The sequence below is a fragment of the Mizuhopecten yessoensis genome, unplaced genomic scaffold, assembly GCF_002113885.1.
Source record: "Mizuhopecten yessoensis strain PY_sf001 unplaced genomic scaffold, ASM211388v2 scaffold11097, whole genome shotgun sequence".
Taxonomy (NCBI): Eukaryota; Metazoa; Mollusca; class Bivalvia; order Pectinida; family Pectinidae; genus Mizuhopecten; species Mizuhopecten yessoensis.
In genome coordinates this window covers 166,162-190,889 of record NW_018408878.1, presented here as the reverse complement: position 1 = coordinate 190,889, position 24,728 = coordinate 166,162, and the positions used below count along the sequence as shown (strand labels likewise).

The following is a 24,728-nucleotide window of genomic DNA, read 5'->3' as shown; positions in this document are numbered from 1 at the left end:
TGTGAGAAATAACGCTACGACCAGCTACACTACAGGTGGGTAAGTAGAAAAATTAAAGATTGTTGCTGTATACAGATTGCTTGCAAGTAGTAAATTAAACGTGCTACTACCCGCTGGGACGCAGATTCGAGGCCTACGTGGGGCAGTCGCCCGGTACTGACCAAAGGTCAGTGTTTTTCTCCGGAAAATCTGGCTTTCTTCCAACAAATTCAAAACCAATATCTACATGTAACGTGGCGCCCTGTCGAAACTGGTTGTCAATATTAACTGTATGTAAATACAAGAACGTAGACATATCTACATCCCGATTTGTATACGCCTTATAAAAGTTAATCATTTTCAGTCTTCAAATCCCTCCTCCCTCCTACAGTCGTAATGAGAAGTCTGTATGCGCACACTGCAAGCTAATTTGTTCGTGTTGAGGTTGACACAGGGCCGTCCTCCTCCCCCGGGAACACAAAATCTCCTTCAGAAGACGCCATTTAAATTCGATTCCGTTAACGGAAAATGCTATTACTGCTCGTATGAATGACGTTTGATTGTGGGAACGTTGTACACAGTGACACACAGATAACGGCCGGGTTATTTAGGTTCTTTTCGTTGGATGTTAAAGAATACGACTGAATTAGTAAGGTTCGCGGTAACTAATAGAGACCTGACAAGAACCGCCGCGAATATCGACGTAACTGACGACGTGACATGTAGCAGAGGGCCACAACAGGCTGATAGTGGCACCCGAGGGAGCCCGGATGATGTTGATACGAACCAACAATTGACAGATTAGGAATTTCATTATAACTGAAGTGTAAGTCGAGGATTCAGTCTAGCAAAAGTGCAGTAGGTTGACGCTCGTTCATACTGTTTCATTTCGAAAAGGCTGGCGACTGACAACTAGCAGCCGTGAATTCGGGCTTAATGTCAATACACTGTGGACATACTTTTGGTATTGATAGTTTTTTGAGCAACATATTTTTTCCTTTGGACACAAACAAAAAAAAAAACGGTGGCGATACCATATTTTTTGTGTTTTACAATCTAATATTTCCGCTTCGAATGACGTAAAAACAACCATTAATGGAGTATTACTCGTAGAAACTAAAACAATCAATAAAATCAGTTAATTAATGGCGGTCTCTGCAAAATGTATAATAGCAGTGCATTACTTTTTGACATACTCGTTTTTTGAAAATATGATCTCTCTCATACCTTTAAACCTCGATAAAATGCTGTGACTTTTTTTCATTTTCAGTAAGGAATCCCAGGTTTATTTCCAAAGCCAGCTTATTTTAAAGGGGTCCTATTTTCGAAACAATTTGGAGAGTAAGCCACCGATATCATATATCCAAGCCCTTCTTTTTATCCCACAAAAAGGATAACGTTATACAGGTTTTATCCCCCCCCCCCCTTATAAACTTGTTTCAACATTAATGTGATGCTATGCTAACCTGTAAAACGTTTTAGGACGACAAAGGGAAAGGTGGCTTTTACCTGGAATCAAAGGCTTGTTTTCAAAAACGGCTTAATTCTAAATCAGGCGTATTATCGAAATTATATTAAATTATCTTAATCCCGTCATAACACATACACACACACAAACCCTTTGCTCCACACCATTACAATTGTTTCACTAGCAGAACAGAAAGCAGCATAGGCTAGTCATATATTAATCACGACATCACAAACAGTATTCTGATCGCAAGCTATGCATACAACGATCGCACAAATGTGTCTCAAAAAATTCTTTCAATATTCCCGGAACATTACGGTAACAACATACCGAGAATAATACTACTAATGAATATTGCAGCGCTTTTCGACTGTTTTACAAACGTGAAATAGATCTCTGTCAAGTTTGCAAAGCCTTGATAGCATACAAGTTTTATTGTGATCGTCGCTTATTCTGCATTATCTTGTATTATTTTCAGTTTAATAGAAATGTAAATTCTTTAAATTGACATAAACTTAAAATCAATGTCGGTTTATCCAAATCTGATTACTTAAATAATATAAAAAATATGAATTCTTCAACATGGTACAAAATATAATTTTGTATTTACCATTCTTATTGGCTGAAACCAAGAAATATTAGCCCATACCATTTCTCATTCAATCGGGGAATGGAACCTCGGCCGTCTTTGTGAAAGGTATGCGCGCTTATCACTGATCAACCTAACCACTGCTCAATGAGATGAAGGAGTCCATTCCTAAGTTCTCCACACGATACATTTTTGACATCATTTATCTAATTCATAGATTATTCAAAGGATGTTTTCATTTTAATACAAGACATGAAATATGAACACGTTTCCAATCTGAATTTGTTCATTAAAAAGAGTCGATACATTCAGTGTCTTTGAGCCAACAAAAATACAACGAACAAATCGTTATGTAACTTGGCAGAGTCTTGGGAATATCAGCCTCACGAAGCTGTCAGTATTTGATAAAATATCAAATATAAACTATTGGATGTGCTCTTAAGCAACATTTTAAAAACTATCATATGGTTAACAAAAGCTACAAAATAGGAAATCGATACACTTTATCATTCTGAATTTGAAAATAATAATAATAGATCAAAATATTGCAGAAAACAAATCATTCATATTACAAAGATGTGCACAGCTCGACCAAGTTATTGCGAACGCAAATTTACCAAGCCTTTTAAACAATTTATATCTGATGCATTTTAAATCATCGTCATTGATAACTGAATCGGACGTAATGGACAACCACAATTCCTATCCGGAGACATGCTTTCCGAAAATACTGGAATTGAAAGATGTCTTGACAAATACATGTATTTAAAGCTGGAAGGTTTGACACATAAAAATGACAATTTCCGTTCAATTTGGGCCATATTGTGAGAATCTAATGTGTTTGGTGCCACACAATACCAGGATAATGACGTAGGTTGTATGGTGACAAATCAACCAGAAATTTGAGATAACGAAGTAGAACTCAAGACATTTCAGGAAAGGAAGTAAAACGATACCATTCGAAATTCCAATTTGTGTTTCAATTCAGAATTAAAAATAATTCATGGAATGTGGTTTCATCTCAAAATACGGGCGAAAAAAGTAATTTGAAAAACTGATTCAAAGCCATTTCCATTTCTTGGCTGGTAACAACTTCGTTCTGTGGCTATGCAGTTATCCTTGCATTTTCGTCAGTCACAAGTAATACCCAGCATTGCACGGACATTGCTGCATCGTTGTATATGATATCTTTTCCAAATAAGCACTGTTTTTCTTGATTTTTTGACCATATCATTGTTTATAAATATACCATTTGGCTGATGATGCCACGAAGGATACCAATCAAATCTCTTTTGAAAGACCACAAAAGAAGCCTTACAGCAACGGAAGTCTCTCAATAGAGTATTACACAGTTACCTGGTTGTTTGGATGAGAAGGCACGGTAGTCTAGTGGGAGGACGCCGGGCTCGTGACCGAAGGGTTGCGGGTTCGAGTCACGTCATGGCACTGTGTTGTATCTTTGAGCAAGACAATTTACTCTGCAGTTTACTCAGCTGTAAATGGGTACGTGGTTGGGCAGTGCTGGAATTGTTGAATGCTTACCGTGAGCGCCGAGATTAATCATGAATGCTCCAATGGGTGTTGAGAAAGATATTGACTTGTTGCAAAGGTCCAACAACCACGGATAATAATTGATGAACCGTTTTGAGACGACCTACGAACTAGGTTGTGATAAAGCGGTATATAAAACAATTGAATTAATATAAAAAGCCAAAGCCAAAGCCTTAAAAAGAGCGTAGCTTTAGTTGATTTCTGATATTAACGGATTCAGAATACTGCTTTCATAATGAAATAAGATGAACTTTCTTTAATGTGGCAAGTCGAGGAAGAACAATAAAACACAAGCTCTAATGAGATTAAGACCGACATAACAGTAGGGGAGACCAAGGCATGTTCGGCCTATTTTTTATTTTTATTTTTTATTAAAGTCCGTTCTGGGAAGTACTGTAGCACGTCCGTTTTTGAACATAATTTAACTTACCTATCGGAAGATCGGATGGCCTAACGAGCACTGCAAAGGACATCATAAACCATGCAACGTCAGATTTCACCGCCAATTTTACGAATTGTTGTGTGTTACATGGGACGACCTTGCCACGGTATCATTGGCCGAGCCTGTTCGGGCCAAACTAGATATTTCAATAAATTCGTATCGTACAGCAATATAGTACGGAGTGTTTAGCTTGGATATTATGTATATCATTTGAAGCTGTCAGTGTGTTACACGTTTGATCGGAAAAGTAGCAAATTCCGTTTACAGAAAATTCGCATAACTAGAAGCGAGATCATGATTTTCTTTCTACTCTTTCCAAAGCAATTTTCTCCTGTTTAGTAATTTTACATTTGAGTTTTCCTCGCCATTTTTTCGTGTGAATGCCCAACCAACTTAACTGCTAAGATCTTTGAAGTTGTAAACATGAGGTCAAAAACCTAAAATATCAGGTGAGGCCGAATTTGCCCTGGTCTCCCGTATGTATATTTTTTGTATCATTGATGCTTGGTAAAAATATATTCACAATTTAATTTTTGCATCAATGACGCCATTTGCCTCTAGTCAAAGCTAAGTAGATATTTGTTCTTGTGTGTAACGAATATAATGGATCGGGTGGCGCTGTTGATATCGCGGTCGTCTTCATAAAGATGGCCAGATTGAATCCCGGTCACCAGCCCGACCACGCGGGTTTTCTCCGGGTACTCCAGCTTCCTCCCACATTAAGAATGAAATTCTCTGCGCGCTTCCGTCAGGGCAAATAAAGAACGATTGACATAATTTGGGACAAACTGTTTGGTAATTGCTATAGAAAAAAGTGCATATTACATATTTGACGATTAGTCTAAGTAAATGTAGAGAGATGAAAGTTGAAAAAAAAACCAACATTGTAATACTTTGATGTAACTGAGATTGTCGTTATACCGACATGTAGTCTCAATTCCTGTTGCATCCTGAAACACCGGATTGAATTTCAAGTTTTGTAACTGTCACTGAGGTTTGACAAGTAATGCTTTCAAATAAAATTAAAGAGTTTCTGTCCGTTACTAGTTATAAATCGACACGCATTGTGAATAAGCAATGCACTGCTGAAAAAGGGCGTTGAACTGGGGTTGGTTGTCTGGAACAGTATTGGTGATTTCGACATATATGCATTATCTATTGTTTCTGTTATGAGTGGTGGTGCATAAATAAATTATGCAAAGACTATAACCAGACTTTCGTTCATGATCTCAACCAATAAAAATCAAAAACTGATGAAATTTTAGACGATGAAAAAGTAAACACGTTGACAGTTGGTTTAATGCCGGCTCATTTTGAAGATATCTCCCGGTAGAAATATTAACATAATCTGGTTGATGACAAAAAAAATCTTCAGAAAACATCAGCAATTTTACTGTTTGTGCCTGTGACAAAAACTAAAATAAAAAAGTCATGAAGCACCGACAAAGAGAAAAATGCAACGGACATCAGTTCCAAGATTTTCCGGTTATTTTCTTCCTTCCGAAAGTAACGGATGAAGGCCGATGGAGTGTGACGTGCTTGTGACTTCATAGTATAGTAATCTCTGTACGAAGTTTCATGCCTTTTTTACTCAGAATGTTCATTATTTTTTATCTAAATAAACAAGTAATAAAACATGAAGATTGTTTTCAAAATATGAAGATGTTCATGTATGGGTTTAAACGCAATTGTCTTTATTTCAAGGATACATTTCCGGTTTCCCCACTGGACGTCCACTTCCGAACGAAAACAATTAAAGGCAATATGTAGCAAGAGGAAGCAACACTATTTACGCACGCATGTGTTACCATTAAAGAGCTTCGCTCGAGCGCCTTAGGCGTATGGGAGCTACGCTCTTATTATTATCAATTATGAGGACAGGCAGTTACTTAAGAGAAGAGGTGTATTCAGATTGGTGGTCTCTCGAACAGATCCCATGAATGGATGAATGACCGAATGAATGAATGTATGGATTGATTGGTGATGGGTTGACGAAGGTGAAGCAATGAATGGATGGATGGATGATGGATAGATGGATGAATGGATGATCCGGATGTAAATACATTAATGAGTAAACGACAGAAAGGATGGACGGTTGTGTGGATGGAAGGAGTGATGGATGGATGGATTGGTGGATAGAAAGATGATGGATGGATGTGAACGAACGAATGAATGAATGAACCACTGACCACGCTCGACATTGGTGACTACTGACCACGCTCCAGGGTCGTACCACATCGCTGGTAAAGCTAGCTTGACAGTTAGGCAACATTTCCCGTCATATTACTTGGCTAGAACACTAACATTTTACAGCTTTCGACATGAGAAGTAACCTTTTATACAGTGTAATTAACGAAGTGAAGTAGGTATGCTGTTCGCTGTTAGGCGTTGATAAAGTATAACAAGCTTTAATTTTGACATGTAATTTTACATTTCCCCAATATCATGTAAAACATAAATGGGTCTTTTATCTTGCGTTTGATATACACGTGTTCTATCGGTTTTATCAAATGGTTTTTTTTCTAACAACACAGAGTTCCGACAGATATTGTCTTAATAAATAAACGCCCCGCTATCTGTTACGAGAGATAATTGATTCTTGTTTCCTGTGATCTCAGCGTCAATGTTAAAATGATTCTTTTAAGTAGCCATGTCATGTAGAAATTATGCACTTGACACACCCATTGTTTTGATTTATTTGGAGAGAGAGATAGAGAAAGAGAATTAGAGCTTTGGTAAAAAAGAGCGGGGAATAAAGTGGATGGATGAAACATAGATAGAAACAGAAAGATAGAAGGGATTGATAAATGTAGCATTTTTTTTAACATGCGAAACTTGGTAGAGATTAGCCTATCGTGACCTGCTTTTCTGGCATGGCAGACAATTGTGTATTTCAACAAACTGAATCCCGCTGCTCTTTACTTTTTATTCTATATTGCGACCGGAGACAATTCAACCAAAGCAAGCTGTGTCTTATTATAAAGACAGCATGCGGACATGTCGAAACCATAATTGCATACGCAGCACACTGGGTCCTCTACTGCTATCAGTTCAATTCTTCTAAAAGAATTGTACCTGCTGCCCCCAATTGCATGATCGTAAGAGGCGACTAAATTTGGGACCTTATCTCTTCTCTCCTTTCTAAATAACGTTCTTCTTCTTAATGTCTCCCTTGACAATGCCTCACTGTTGGCCATTTATTGAGCGTTTGCCCCTGTGAGGAAGGCTTTGGGTTCTGTCCCCTGGCCGAGACATACCAAAGTCTTTAAAAATGGTAGTTTCTACTCCTGCTTAACGCTCAGCAAATTAGGAGTGGGATGACTGGTTCGCCCGTTTTCAGTATAATGTGACCGGGTGGGGCGTCCTGCTGGGTGTTTTCGGCAGTATGTTTCAGTGAGGTAGCATTATAAAGTCGGCATAAGTTCCGCGCTATCACAAGGAGACAAACACGAACATATCGCAGCCTCCCAAAATATACACACATATACTACACTCATGCATCTTGCACACAGGGGAGGCCGTTCTTAAATGATCTTAGCTGTTAATAGGACGTTAAACAAAATCAAACAAACAAACAAACAAACTAAAAGAAACAATTATGTCGTATATTAAAATTGATGTCATTTTGTCGATAACGTCTTTAAGTTCGATAATAATCATTGCTGTTTTTTATGCAATCACACACGTATTATCATGTACCGGACGTATACGGGTTGTTATTTTAACGCGATTAGAGGGTTAATTTGTCTCATATCTGTTCAGGTATATCAGCACATTCCAACGCCAGTATAAAACTGTTGGTCATCTATATTTATCTTAAGTCATAAAAAAATGATCACAGAAAAAAAAAACCAGAAAATTACAATTCCTGCTCTGAAGTCCTGGAAACTTGTGAATTCATATGAAGTAATCAGAGAAAATAATTACAAATCTTCAAGACAAATTAAAGCGAAATTTAAAGTGTGATTGGATGGAGATTGTGTAACGTTTTAATCTAGCTAATGAATTGCATGGCTAACAGATGCTGTAATCAACGAAATTAGCAGCAAAACTCAAATCGTACACATCATCTGGACGAGCGACCTGAGTGGCCCTATTACTCTAATGAATGATGTTTGGGTCGTAAATTAAAAGAAACATTTCTTCCGTTCCGTATTTCATCCACGGCAACATTTTCCGCATTTCACATGCTTCCATACATTTCCGGTTCTGACTTTTAAAGCTTTGCCGGCGGTTAATATGTCTTGTAATTATCCGCACAAACAAATTCGTAAAGTAAAGAGGTTAAGATGTACTTTTCACTGTTCTTTTACTTGAAATTATTTTTTTGTTTTTCTCTCTTCTTATTCTAAGGAATCAGCCAAATGCAATGTCTTTAAAAGAAAGAACGCATCGCTTTTAATTATACTACGTTTCATTTTTTTAACATATAAATTGATCCCATGAAATATCATTTTTGCATGTTTTCCCCAACAATTGGTAATGGATCCTGATATCTAATGTTTCAATTCAGTTTTTTATTTCTAAAATATAAATTAAAGGTTTGAAACGTGATTTTCCGTTAGACAATACACAATAACGACGTAAATGAAATAATAAAATATCTGTAGTCATCTGATAAAACAGCCTTTGCAAGAGAGGAAAAATTCTACAAGAACGACAGCTGCTTACGAAATTATATCGAACGGTCAAATATGAATAACGTTTTATTCCGTCTTTGCATGTTGCAGAGTTATCTTCTCTTGTGAGCAGGTATTGATTGTTACGTCACTTGTTTGTGAGAGTAACGTCATCAATTTTTGAGAAAACGACGTAATTTTCTCACACAAACCAATGACATAACAATCAATACCTGCTCCCAAGAGAAGATAACTCTGCAATAGCAGAAGGTTAACGTTCAATAAAGTTTTACAAAATAAAACAAAGTTTATGGGTCATATTACAACAAACAAGTTTGATTATAAGGAGTAAATGTTAAAAACAACACCGGAAAATTTTTTCAGACTAAAACGTAGCATGGATGAAGGATTGTGTGAAAATAGGACAAACTTATCAGTTCAATTCAGATGGCGTATACGACTCCCAATGTTCAGTAAGACGGTTTTATACTGTGTGCCTTAATTTATCATACTGTACCACCTTAATATATCATACTGTATTACCTTAATTTATCATACTGTACCACCTTAATATATCATAGTGTACTACCTTAATTTATCATACTGTACTACCTTAATTTATCATACTGTACTGCCTTAATTTATCATACTGTGGTGCCTTAATTTATCATACTGTGCTGCCTTAATTTATCATAGTGTGCTGCCTTAATTTATCATACTGTACTGCCTTAATTCATCAAACTGTATTACCTAAATTTAGTGATGCCAGTATTTTGTTCTCGACAAAAGGATTACACTTGTGAGCTATGCAGACTTGAGATTCGAACCAATAACAAGTACTTACCTTCCCATATCGAGACGGTGTCGGCGCTGTATTTGCTCGCGACCATTGTGTGTACCAAGGTTACGCGCATGAGCAGTGGGCGGTTTAGTAGAAGATTGGAAAGCTCCTCAACATCACGTTCAGTATCCACTCGTAAAATGTGGCCGTGTCTATAAATAAAACAACAGTTATAAAGGTCAAATTGCCACCGCACTTGCAACCCGCATTATTGTAACAATGTGTCATATACGGGTTCCTAGTAATAATGAAAATCGTCAAAACATCTGATTAGTAACAGCACAGCTAGGAAATAGTATTAGACATGCGTTCATGAAACCGTTCTCATGCTTTTAGGTATGAATTCTGTTCTCAGACCAACTTTCTTGTAACTCGCTTAAATAGTCTGACACGATCAAATGGGCAGATGCTAACGGGGAAAATGGTATTCAGCTTTTAAGTGTTTCAAAATAATATTCCGTATCGTAGGCAAATTGTGATTTTTATAAATGTATGACAAGGACAAGGAATTGGGCTTAAATATCCAACCTGTGTTTGAGCATGAGAATGGTTTCATGATCTAGTCAATAACTCCGTCTTGGATTTTATTGGATCCCTTTTCATCGACAATTTTGTTTCCGTAGATATGTTATCACACAGTTCTTCATTATTATATATAGGATTTTACATGAATTTCAATTTCATATGAGATTTATGAAATTCGTGACGGGTTTCATAAATTACATTTGAAATGAAAACGAGTATAAGATCCTTTTTATCACATAATCAAAGATTTGTGGCATTTATTCGTGTTAAACGACAATTTTCATGCAACCTTGAAATGTAAAACGCCGCCATTTTGACTCCAGTGCGCAAGTCTGTGACGTCATGTACTTGTCCTTGGCGTGACGTCACAATTGAAACCATTGAAACTTACAACCAATCACAGGGCTGATAGGTCATATTACATGGGTAAATACGCAAAAAATAGACATGGGTATATTCACTGAATAACACAGTACATTATGTGATAATATTATTTATTTTCAATATCTTCGGTATGCTTCTCGGTAAATACGACTTGAAGTGACCTCTGACATACTTTCTATGTATACGTAACTGATTGCCATGACTCGACAACAGTGAGTAGTACCCAGCTGCTAGCTTTCGCTCTTTCTTCTAATTAGCAGGATAGAACTGGCATTTCTTATTTTTACTTACATAGCAAAAGTTATTAACTTTCCGTAAACACTACACTCAGGTTGTGAAACGTGTAAATGATTTATAAAAAAGAGGAATTACAAGTCGCTTTCTTACATCCGGTACGTGCCTGTAAGAATATCGACAATTTACATAGATTCACGTTGCCCCAATGTGCCCCTTTTAAATGAGGATATTGGAATTTTAATTCTTTTCAAACCAGTAAACTTAAATATTTATGAAATTATATTGCTTCAATTTTAACCACAGGGAGATTGCGGTACTGTTATTCAACCATTCTGTCAGTATATATCTCGGTACAGCCTATAAACTGTCACCCTCTACAAAGAAAGGCTTAATATAAGTTGTAAAACTTGTACCCAACTCCCATTGTATATAAATTACAATAAAATATGTTTAAAACAAAATCTACAATAATTACCATGGGTATGTTATATGTTTTTGTTTCCTTTTGTAGAGAATGTTAGATTTACGTTCTCGCTGATTCATGGGGAGACGAGCATTGTGCCAGTGATACCGGTAATCACGTCCCTAACGTCCTTTGACAACAATTCAATATACGTATGTACATGTACTACACGGTTTCAAATATATCACAGACCAGCCGTTAATCACATATCCGCGAGCTGACTTGGTGATAATGTGTAGCTGTATATTACTGAAGTTCAACGTACACGAAATAACGAAAGACTGAAGACATGCGCTTTTATTGCAAGATGTGCTTGGAGCACGTTCCCGACCGTCTAAAAAGTGCATACCGAATACTTATTTGAAGCTCCGTTTACCTCAACAAAACTCTATCTACTTTTCCGTAATACCGGGTTTCCATCGATTGATTATATATGTGCAATGGCACTTTTATTTAAAACTTATTATTTTGAATTATTTAACCTGACAATTACACTTAGGTCGCAAGTTTTATGAAAACAGATTATCAATTTGAAGAAAATAGGCGAAGAAATGGTATTTAGTCTTTCAATACACAGTTTTAAAGGGCGATTGAAAATAAAGTCAAGTTTAGGCAAATAGTTGCTTCATGTTGTCTTACTAATGTTTTTGGATTCTAGTCTTGTATGGTGACGTCATGGTATTTTGATTTTGATTTTGTTTATTTTACATTCACAGAGAAAATTGATAAAGTAACTACAAACTATCATAGTATGTTAATATTTCTTTATTTTTATGAGAGACATTTTCAGTCATTGGGCATCCAAGATTTCCTTTCTGTTCTATAAACATTTATCAAAGATTTAAAGTTATTCTATCGGTTTATAAAGCTCACGAGGGATAGCACGGCCGTTTGAAGATCAGCTAATACATATAGTGTATTTGGTCGTAAAGATCTCGCAAAGAATATTATAAGGTATATTATAATACTGGCGCAAATATCTTCTCCGACAGCTGACAGCCATGCATTACAAAAACTAAACACCAGGTAAATTGCTCAAAGCACAAAGAACAAATTACGCATTATAAACCTAAACAGCCTTTACGACTTAATTCCTTACAGTTATGGTATATCACCTGCATTTCCGGGAGATAAATATTTTAGCGAAATTAAATCGTTAATTCAATATATTTTTCTTTTTCGAATCAAGTCCCTGCAATAAAATATTTTAAAACAAAGTCGCAAATATATATATCAATATATTTAGGTGTTGGTTAAATTACAGCTCTTTACAATATCACACGTCAGAGACCGGAGTCCATCACCATCATCGTGTGTCACTTGTGTGTTAAGTCGCTGGAAGGGGCTTTAAAAGGGCAGTCTGGTGTCGCTGGGTAGGGTAGCTCTAGAGCATACAGTCTGATATACGACATTTTGTCTTTAAATGTCAAAAAGACAAAATCCCGCAAAACATGAAAGACATGAAACAAAAAAAACCAAAGAAAACCGAAATAACGCCAAAAAAGGTAGAAATGTGAAATTTTATTTCTACGCTTTGGCGTTTTTCTTCAGTTTTACAATTTTTCCGTGTTTTGCTTTTGCGCTTTTTCATCCTTTCGTTCTGTTTGTTGACGTCTGTTCGCAGGCGACAGAGCGAAAAGGCAAAATGTCATACATGATTCTCCAAAGAACTCAGTAAGGTATATAGGGAATTCGTACACGTGACTAATGTAATGGGGTTCGTATCTTTGACGTCTGTCAGAGATAACACACTGCTTTTTTCAGCTTGACAGTACAAATGACACGAATCGGCAAGCTATGGCAGCTTAATTAACAGACGGGCTTGCTGAACATGAGGACAGGACGAGAGACGGGATTAGCAGTCAATATTTAGTCAATGTCGTCCTCATCGGGGAATTATACAAAAACTATATATAATCAGTTCTGTGTTACCTCATAAATCAATATGGTGTTGTTCAAAATGTCCTTGTATTAAATTCAAACATCTGAAAAGTTCTTCATGAAATATATTTGATGATGACAGCTTACGGATTATGCCCTGACTATTTTTATAACTTAGCAAAAATCTCAAGACATTTTGAGTGACGTTTTTCTTAATTGCACTACCGGGATCCGACTGTAGTGATGATGGTTAACTCATTCACCCCTGAAGACGCATTTGAACTCTTCCAGTTCAAAGGTTGGAATAGTTCATTATGAAATTTCAGGGGTGAATGAGTTAAGCTGTATTTGTTGTACTAAATACAGCTTCATTCAAACTACATTACATTAACGCACTCTTCGTTTCGTTCATACCATCAACAAAATGACTTCATATTCCAAAAGTAAAAGTGTATCACAAATAATTATTACATGTAGATCAGAAACAGTTTATCCCATTCGTGATAAAATCTTTTCTCTCTATTCCCCAGTTCCAATCGTCAACTTGATATATAAGATCACTAATTGTTACTAGTGAAGTAAATGATCTATCTGATAAGGTACGCGTCTTTTTTAGGCTATATAATATATTCTCCATTTATTTAAATTGTCTTAGATTGCGATTGTTCAGGGTATTTGGTAACGTTGCCCACCCCAGATCACCCTGCCCCCATCCCCCGCCCCCTCGCTTTGCTAGATCTGTGATCCAGGCCCTATCCGTATCTACCGAATGCATTAGGCCAAACCTAATGTAGTCAAGTGTTATGGGTAATTGTTTTCAAAATATAGGTTCTGATTTAAATACGCAAGATATCAATATATGGATTGTGTAACTGAAGTTATTTATAGATACCGAATAACATAAAGATACAATCTAGGGGCTATACACAGTAGAGGGCTACTCCATGAAAGCGTTCAACGGAAATGAAAATTTAGTGTCCCCGAACACAATTGATACATATAAGATAGGACAACTCCATCAAAACGCACAGCGCAAGCAAACGTTTTAGTGTCTCCGAGCACAGTATTGGTTTGTACGTTTTACTTTGATCAAACAGTAAAGTTGTACTTCTAGTGTAGGGATTTGTATAGGCGAGTACACACAAAAAACATAGTCCCGATAGCGTTTGATAATTAGTTGAAATGACGATGAAAGTCGTACTTGTTGAATTCGCTTGTTTCCGAATCTTGGCCAATGGCGTGTCGTAATAAGAGGAAATATCACGCGCAATGCCACGTAGAATTGTAGTGTTTCACGCTCAGCGATTTACGACCACTATCCACCTTTCCCGCGACCGTGCATGGGGTTAATATGTGGAGACCGTCATTAATAAGGATTCGTGTGCTCTGTAACGTTTAGCAAATACATACTGGCAAGCGTTTTAATGACACGGCACGGGGGCTATAAAGCCCGTGTTTTATTGGTTATCGTAATAGTCTAAGCGGAAGTCATGCTGAACAGCTTCCGGATTTAGTCACGTGACATACCATCCACATCAAATTAACCACTGTTTTATCATCGCGCTATATTCCGAGAAGGATGTCGTTAAACAAAATGAAAATAATTTCATGTGATTAATTGACATTATAGGACATAAAAACCGCATGAATCCTATAATTAAACTGTGTGATGACACCAGAGGAATCCCTTGTGCGAAATTAACTACAATAACTTTATTTGTGTTCAATTATGTCTGACCTTGGCTTTTTAACCCAAGTTCGCTGACGTCAGAGCTCTGTCCTCAGACAACAAATAAAGTCTATGTAACATGCACATTTTTTGACAAAACGCCAAAAGCAAAGGAAAATCGTTAAAATACGTGTGATATATTTTGACGGAAAAAAATCAGCCTTCTTTAACCACAATATGATATTCATTAGAAGTCCGGAGATAGTATTGGAGGACGAATGGTACAAGAGTTCATTAAAAAAGTTTTTTTATTATTAAACCGGAAGTCATCGTGTGTGCATACTATAGTAATAAAAGAGACGGATATGGACATTTATCCGGATTATGTAACAATTATATTCTGCAAGTAAATTGTTTAACATTCATAGTACAAAGTATGAGTGTATACATTCAATTTAGTATTTGAAGCTTGTACTTGTGCATGAAATGATCAATTGAAATCTTAATTAGTCCCATCCTACGTGAAGACACATTTTGTAAGAAAGTGTTGACTCCAAGAACCTAACCCTGGCCGACTTTCAATGAAGTAAAGATAGAATATGGTGAATGAAAATTATTTGAACTTAAAAAATCTGCTTATATGGATCAGGTTAGGTACATATGAGGACTTGGAATTCACCAAAGACTTGATGTCCGAATGGGATTCGTGTGAGCACGCCGCCGTTCGATTCTCTCTTGCTCTTATGCGTTTATCGGCTCTTTTTATAAATTGATACCAATTAACAAACATGACAATCTGGACATTAATCTACCTTCAATGTCGATGAGTTCCAAAAAGAAAATTAGACACGAATAGGACATTTGACATCCTAGCCGTTTTTCTCCCAAATCACCTCTGGTAAGACCATTTACAATTTTTCGAGACCAAAGCCAAAATGTCAAATACTGGTTACGAATGAAGGCTTTAAAATATTGCATATAACACTATAAATCAATGCTATTGCATAATGCGATAATATGTTTTGTTTGGACATTGTATGGTGAAAGCTTTTCTTGATGTGCCCGTGTTTTGCCGTGAGACGAAAGCCGACAGTTGAATTTGTACATGTACACGTTTTCCCTTATATATTCAACTAAAATAAGATATTTCTCACTTGTTAGAGGTGATGATGTGACGTAAATCATCTGTTTCCGGTGCCAGGTGAAGAATGGCGTCCCAGGCGATGTACGGCGGAAGTGAATGAGGCTGGAGGGAGCAGTCATTTATGTGTTTGGCGGTGATGAGGTATTCTGACCAGGGGGTGATAATCACCGCCTCATCCTCCATGGTCATGACGTCATTTGGTCAACCTGTACCAATCAAACAACATATTTGAAATTAAAGTAAACAAAACATAGGAAACCGACATTCAGTTGTTGGCGAGTTGCACAGGGTCACAAAAGGCCATGCCTTTATGGGTGCTGTGTACGCGTGCATTTGTGTATTTGTGCCGGAGACAGGGTACGTTGGTGTAATTGCCTCCTTGTGATAACGCAGATCTGATGCCAATTTTATAGTGCTACCCCACTGAAATACCACGCCGAAGGCACCCAGCTCAGCATTCCACCCTGTCAAAGTATACTGACAACGGGTGAATCAGTTGGCCATTACCCGAAGTGCCAAACGCCAAGCAGGGAATAACAACTACATTCTCCAAGGACGTTGGTTTGGCCCGACCTGGGGACAAAACTCCTTTCCTTCATCACATGAGTGAACGCTCAACATTAAATCCAATAGTGAGGTATTGCCAAGCAAGGCGCTAGTAGGAAACAAAAAATAGTAAGAAGTAGAGAGAAATAAAAAGATCGCAAATATTGCCATGGGTGCTGCAGATTTATTTTGGTTGCTTTTGTGTCTCCCAGTAGAGAGCACAAAAGCTAATTCTGCAGGGGGTTCCAACATTAGTCGCCTCTTACAACCATGCAGTGGGGAAACTGCAGGTGTATAATTTTCTCTATCTCCGACCTGCTTGGTTTAATTCATCAGCGGTACAAAAAATCAAAAGTACGAACATTCATTCAGCAATTGGAGTGCTCCAAATACGTAGGACTGCTCAATGTGGATCGTGTTCTCTGTGACCTGTGACACCGATATCCACGGTTCGAATGTGTAGATCGCCTCAGCGGAGACCCTGATGTGAGAACGGTTAGACAGAATATGTCTTTAATTCTGATATCCAGTGGTCAGTCGATTTGAGCTATCACAAAGGTACAACAAATGTGTGATTTGCATACCAACGTTAGTGTTTTGTGTATAGTTCCACATCGTAGCTCACAGAGTTAAATAGCATTTGCCCTTAGACCATCTTATGCAGAAACATAGCAAAAAAAACGTAAAATTATATTTTTATTCTCTTTATTTTTTTGCGAAATTTAACGCTTTGCTCACCATGGTAATGTTAAAAAAATATAAAACTTTCACTGTCAAATGCACTAGCGTTAGGGAAATGTACAAATTCCGTGTTTGTGCTCGACGTTTACGACTTGCCGGAAAGTATTAATGTCCGGTAGATAGAAACACTCCGTGGTCATTTATACAATCACCGGATCGAAGTCACGGAAGAGTTTCCTCTGCTTACCATAGGAGTACTGGTTATACACGCAGTTAGTTTGTAACGCGTTTAAAGGTTACGCATATATCATAATCAACGGTATTACACGATAAAGGATCATTATTGTTTTTTAAACTCGGTTCATTCCTTTTTTTTCTTTTGTTTTTAATTATGTTAAACATTCTTGCAGCGTAGACAACGACACTCGTGTTTTCTTATCAAGAGGAACTCTCCACTCCTATTTTTGAAAATTATTGATCTTTTAGACAAATGTTTAAAAAGCAGGAAAGCACAAAACTGTTAATGAAAGTAAATAGACGACACTGCTGTGATTCCTCTTTTCGCTGTAGTCAAGCGACAGTGGTGCGCGATACGAGACCAACGGTTGGCGCTGCAGCTTCTTACTTGTTAGCACCCTCGGATAGCTGCCTATTGGCGGCAAGTTCAACAGATATGTTATTGAATAGGAGGCTAATGTACTCGTCGGCTCACTTAGTATTGTTCATCCTTGTCTTATTAGTCGGATATGCCTTTAGCTCCCGTCATGAAATTGTGACTTTACAACTGTAATTTTATTGACTTAATTGTTATATACTTTCTTTCTTAATACATATACAATTTAGTTTCTTGTGATTTCGCAGTTCGATTGTATACTAAATTGCGAGTTTCGCTTAAATGTACAGCTGGTACTAAACATATTTTTACATGTAATTTGTACAAAAAAGAAATACACATTATACGATATTTTGCTTCAAATCTCTTTGAAAGTTCACTTTAAATGACGAATTCTATAAGTGCTACACAAATTAAAAACAGCTCAACCACAAACCCACATTACAATAAAACTTCATCATTATAAAACTTATTTTGATACAAAAAGATCAAAATCACAACATAACAATAAGGTGCTCCGTGTGAAGCTCATACGAGGAAATCTAACACTAATGTTGCGGCAAAAGGTCACAGACATTTGCACTGGATGTGATCGAGCAGTCGTGATTCGTGATTCCGGCTACCGGAAGTGTTGATAACGTGTCCGTTTATGTCGATACAAACATTTCACTAAGTGCATCTAACGTGAGAACACGTCACGAACTTTAAGAATTCACGAGACACATTTACCCCGGACAGTCGTATAGACGTCTCCAATATCGAGTATAAATGGATAAGCAGATAAACATACTACAGCGCATGAGCAAAGGAAATACTTAATTTCTGACACGTAAGAGTTAAATGGAAAACCGGGAAGTTTCAATATCCGGTTTTAAAAGGAGATCCTATGTAGTTTGTCTTGGAGTCTGGCATACCCTTGCACTTTTTACTTCTGACACCTTAAGATGAACTACCGACTTCCGGTTCTAATGAAACAGACTTCCGGGTCTGATGAACCGAAACAGGGGAGACTACTCACCATACTTGTCAGCAAAGAGTGCCTTTTGGACATGAACAAGACTAAACTCTAAGATAAATATTCACCCAAAAATGATAATCGTTAACGAGAAAATGGAATAGATTTGGTGTTCGTCTTAAGAGAAATAGTAAACTATGCGCTTAGTTTAACATTGTGACATATACGGATACAAAAATGATGATAACGGATATATTTATTGATATATTGTAATTCCTTGAATATTTCATACGTTATTGCTTGCAGCTTTACGCCCAAGTAAGGCTTCTGAGTTACAATCGTTTTCTATATATTGTCACTTATATCACTAAATGTCCAAATATTGTAAACCTTTTCAAATTAAGAACAAATGGCATTATTCTGATAACACTCTTTATTAACTCATCACAGAACTTGAGTAAAATTATTTATATTTAATTTTCTATTACACTCTGACCTTACATATAATGTTTGGCTTTTCGATTTGTCATTATTAATCAAACAATTCAAGGTGTCTGTTGAATTAACTATATTGTTTTACAGATCATGTGTTTTATCTGTTTCATTTTGTTTTTAGACGGGAGTTTATTTTCACCAACGAAGACGATGATTGAGGATTGTTACTGTAAGAATACGAATTATCTATTATATTTATATTAGTTTGATGTCCGACAATGTTGTACAAAGCTATGAAGTAATTCGATATTTATCACTAAGGTATCACAACAAATTTTGTTTTGAGCCTTCCAGTTCCAATATATACATGGATGCTATGTTAATTCCCTCTTTTGACAGTTCCAAAGTTGTAATTCCTTTCAGTACTTAATACATCTTGTCACGTCATATATATTTCCAAACGATAAAATATAAAATTATAAAACAAAAATTAAATGATATGATCAAATACTCTGTACATGTTTATTAAACAGGAAATCCGTGAGTCTGCTTCACACTCGACTTTAGTAGCAATGACAGATGGTATTTTATAACCTGTCATTTCCATATTGTATAATTATTTTTTTGGGCTTAAGATGAACGCTTCGAGTTCTGACATTTATCTAAGAACAGCTAATATTTCTTCATATTTCAGGGATTCTCATTTTTGCATCCGTTAAGATACATTATATCATTTTGTCAAAATAAACATTTGAGCCAGACGCTATAACATAAGATGATGGTCCGATTTTCTCAAAAGAAGCCTACAGTCAGCCGACATACTTGTGACACGCTGACCTGTTGAACAGTGAATTACGCAGCTAAACCCGTATTCAGCACTTAAATCAGACGGTTAACATACATTATTTGATTCTGATAAAAAAAAGCAGATATCACAACCATTGAAAATCATCTTAGACAAAGCCGTACCGGAAGGTGTAGGGAAGCAACACCATCAAAATGACAAATTTATGATAAATACACAATACATGGTTTGATCATTCTGGTAGGAAAGTATCGATCAGTTAGCTTGGCCTCCGTGTTTGAAAATTCAACACCTATATCAGCACCCTAGGACAGGTCAAAACTCTGAAACGGCATCAGAAAATTGTTTGCATGAATTGAATGGTTGCTTATAAAACGGAATATTTTGAAAATGATGCAACCATATGGAAATTAAAACTGTATCAAACATTCGGTAGCATACTTTCAAAACTGAATATGTTAGAACAAAAGTAGAGAAAAGAAAGAACAAAACAAGTATCTGAGTGATCTTTTATAGCCATAAAAAACACAGTTAAAATATATGTCTGTGACCGCAGTGATAGAAGCAGTTGTAAGGAATCACGTAATTACGTTTAAATGCCCAAACTAGTCGAAAACCCCAACTTTATACAAGTCACCTTTCCAAATCCCAAGTTCTGCCCCACAATATAGTCGCCACTCCTTGCGAAAAACATGCCTTCTCTTGGAAATAAAGATGACCAACTTACTTAAAAATCCAACTATAAGACAAACCACACCAGTATTGCTTAAAACGACTTTGGTTCCCAAAAGTTAAGTACAGAAAGCGCGGGGTTGGTATGCTATATATGTGTGTGAGGTAAGGACATGTCTTACAGAAGATAATATTACTCTGAAACCAGGGGTTACCAACATAAACATCTGAGAGTCAGTACCAGACATACTTTAAGAGAAGAAAATGTGCAGTAACTGTGTTCAACCCACTGGAACAATGTGTCTGCAAAAAATGAACGACATTTGAAGTCTAAATTGTTACAGGAACAAGCTGACCTCCAGTCAAATGAACCATGGACGCAAAATGGTCTATCGCCTTTATGTATGTGATGTCAGCTAGTGAAATTGAGCGGACTGTAAGCAGGACTGTGTATTATATAGAAACAGCCTTTCAAGCACATCAGTCAATATGAATTAGTAGAAAAGTCTTTAAAAACATTATTACCAGCCTTATGTTTTCCATTGATATCAGTTCCTTTGACGCATCTGGATTTCCTGGTAATGTTGATTACCGTTAGACTAATTGTGCAAACTAAGCAATCAGCTTGTTGTTCACAAAATCAAAAGTAATTGGACAACCTTGCCTCGCCAAACTCGTTAAGAAGACATAGTTTGATGTAACAGTGTTTGTGTTAAGATACGTTAAGGTAGGTGATTTATGTGTGGAACACAATTTTATGTTACACATATTAATAAAATCATTAATTAATAAAATCATTAAACAATATCTAAGTGGTAATCAAGGTCAATAAAACACATAGTTACCTCATTTACATTCCGTATTAGGATACAAATGAAGCAAAAGGCTTCACATTTCAATTGAAATAACTTGATGATACGACAAACGTTCTTCATATTTAAATAAATTCCTTCAACAAATATTTATTCCAAAGGCATTTTCAGGATATAGAGGACGTGCATTGTCTCTGATTTTCTTCTACTCGTTACGTTGTATATATATATATATAGGAAACCTTTGCAGCAGATAAAATATCTTTTCACCTCAGCTCTGCGTTGCGCTGGAAAACTGAAGTTAAGGAATTTCAAAAAGTCGAGGAATGTTCGAGAAATTGGGGTCGGTATCACTTATACACCAAAGCTAACAAAAACGGAAAACATATTGACCTCCGACTTCACCTACACCATATCTTTGTTTAATATTTATGAGTTAATGTGTTAAATGTAAAAAAATATATAATTTCTACAATTAAAACTGCAGGATACAAATAGGAGAATAATGAATAGGTGATTTTTTTTATATATATATAAAATTGTATAGAACCCCTTTTTCTGATAACATACAGCAAGCAAAGCTCTAAAAAGCCGAGCCTTGGAGTGTGATGAAGGGACTGATTTACCGAAACACTTTCAGAAAGATCAGGACAAATTAGGTCCTTACCAGTTTCTCGACGTTTTAGTGTTCATAAAAAATAAAAAAACATCAAATAAATTCCTTGCATCATATAACATAAGATGAATGACAAGGCTATTACAGCGAGTCGGGAAACGACAGGAATTATATATATGCGCTCCGGGTACAAAGTGACGACCTATTTTCAGCCCACGTTCCATTCCATATGTGACAAGATGATGGATCTCTTCTGTAGTGCGAAATAAATACATCAAAGAAAAATGATTACATTTCCAAGCTGCCTCTATTAAAAAAAGATAATTAATCAGGTTATATTTCAATCAATCTTAACATCGCCACCAGGTCGCATCTTCGTACATATTTAAGCTTTACACTGCCAGCTGTGGCGTTTCTGAACATGTACAATCACAGCATCGTCAAATGGTAGCGACCTTGTGCAAGTACAATCACCGCTTTGCCACCTGGTGGCATCGGTGACATATACCATCATCGCATTGCCACCTGTAGGCGTTCCTTTCCATATGCTCTCATCGTATCGACACCTGGTACCATCCTTGTACAGGAACAACCATCATATCGCCGCCAGGTGTTGTACTCGTACAGGAACAACCAGCATATCGCCGCCAGGTGTCGTACTCGTACAGGAACAACCATCATATCGCCGCCAGGTGTCGCCCTTGTACAGGAACAACCATCATATCGCCGCCAGGTGTCGTCCTTGTACAGGAACAATCATCATATCGCCGCCTGGTGTCGTCCTTGTACAGGAACAACCATCATATCGCCGCCAGGTGTCGTCCTTGTACAGGAACAACCATCATATCGCCGCCTGGTGTCGTCCTTGTGCATTTATTTTCATCGTATTATCAGATGAGGGCCCTATTCACGCAATGTTATAAACACCAAACTTCCAACATTGTAAATATATATATGTCATGCTTAACAGTGGCATGTGGACCAGATGATCGGAATGTCATGTTATATAAAGACTCACAAGAGATGCAAGGGCATAAAAGCAATAAACGTTAATAAATATACTCACAAATCAGTAATACCGGGATATCTTAGGGGCAAATAATTGCTTGTATGCTCACAAGAATTGACTTTTCTTTCTTTTTCATTTAGGCAGAGCACATCAAAGAGACGAAAATGCATCTATCACAAATATTGCAAAACTTATTTACTTTATTTTTTTAACTTTTACACATGCCGTTTGTTTTGCATTATATTACCTTTTATCTTTGGTTATTCATTGTTTGTGGGTAACTTATTATTATAACCAATTGTTTGGCTTTGGTTTGTTATGTTAAACGTGCTATTAACAGCTTAGGTCATGAATGTGCATTTTTTTCATTTAGGTTTCCTCAGTATTTGGTAAGTTGTAAAGGGTTAAACGTTCCATTAACAGCCAAGATCACAACATTCAATGTACCTCCATGTGCTTTTTGTGTATGTGTATATGTGTGTGTATGCGTGTAAGTGTACATGTATGTGTGTATGTGTACATGTATGTGTGTATGTGTATATGCGTACATATAGGTGTATGTGTGTACATGTATGTGTGTATGTGTACATATATGTGTGAATATGTATGTGTGTACATGTATGTGTGTATGTGTACATATATGTGTGTACATGTATGTGTGTATGTGTACATATATGTGTGACCATGTATGTGTGTACATGTATGTGTGTATGTGTACTTGTATGTGTGTATGTGTACATGTATGTGTGTACATGTATGTTTGTATGTGTACATGTATGTGTGTATGTGTACATGTTTTTGTGTATGTGTGCATGTATGTGTGTATGTGTAAATGTATGTGTGTATGTGTACATGTATGTGTGTACATGTATGTTTGTATGTGTACATGTATGTGTGTATGTGTACATGTACGTGTGTATGTGTACATGTATGTGTGTATGTGTATATGTGTACATATAGGTGTATGTGTGTACATGCATGTGTGTATGTGTACATGTATGTGTGTATGTGCACATGTATGTGTATATGTGTACATGTATGTGTGTATTTGTACATGTATGTGTGTATGTGTACATGTTTGTGTGTATGTGTACATGTATGTGTGTATGTGTGTATGTGTACATGTATGTGTATATGAGTACATGTATGTGTGTATGTGTACATGTATGTGGGTATGTATACATGTATGGGTGTATGTGCACATGTATGTGTACATGTGTAAATGTATGTGTGTATGTGTACATGTATGTTATGTGTACATGTATGTGTGTATGTGTACATGTTTGTGTGTATGTGTACATGTATGTGTGTATGTGTGTATGTGTACATGTATGTGTATATGAGTACATGTATGTGTGTATGTGTACATGTATGTGTTTGTGGGTACATGTATGTGTGTATGTGTACATGTATGTGCGTATGTGTACATGTATGTGTGTATGTGTACATGTGTGTGTGTATGTGTACATGTATGTGTGAACATGTATGTGTGTACATGTATGTGTTTATGTGTACATGTATGTGTGAACATGTATGTGTGTACATGTATGTGTGTATTTGTACATGTATGTGTGTATGTGTACATGTTTGTGTGTATGTGTACATGTATGTGTGCTGGAGGAGGTATGCTAATGTATTTGCCTCTTTGCGATAACTGTATGTGTGTATGTGTACATGTATGTGTGTATATGTATGTGTGTATGTGTACATATATATGTGTATTTGTACATCTATGTGTGTATGTGTACATGTATGTGTGTATGTATACATGTATGTGTGTATCTGAACATGT

General features: G+C 36.6%; 1 protein-coding gene across 4 annotated transcripts in view; it reads right to left on the bottom strand.

The window, feature by feature from the left end:
- LOC110465679 overlaps nucleotides 1-24,728 on the bottom strand; it is a 128,650-nt gene that overhangs the window by 46,150 nt on the left and 57,772 nt on the right. For all 4 annotated transcript variants that reach the window (XM_021521647.1, XM_021521645.1, XM_021521646.1 and 1 more), the window contains exons 2-3: nucleotides 15,803-15,998; nucleotides 9,493-9,641 (exon numbers count right to left, since the gene is read on the bottom strand). In XM_021521647.1, coding sequence (XP_021377322.1) covers nucleotides 9,493-9,641; nucleotides 15,803-15,981 — 328 coding nt within the window. In that variant the 5' untranslated portion in view covers nucleotides 15,982-15,998. The remainder of the gene's footprint in view (nucleotides 1-9,492; nucleotides 9,642-15,802; nucleotides 15,999-24,728) is intronic.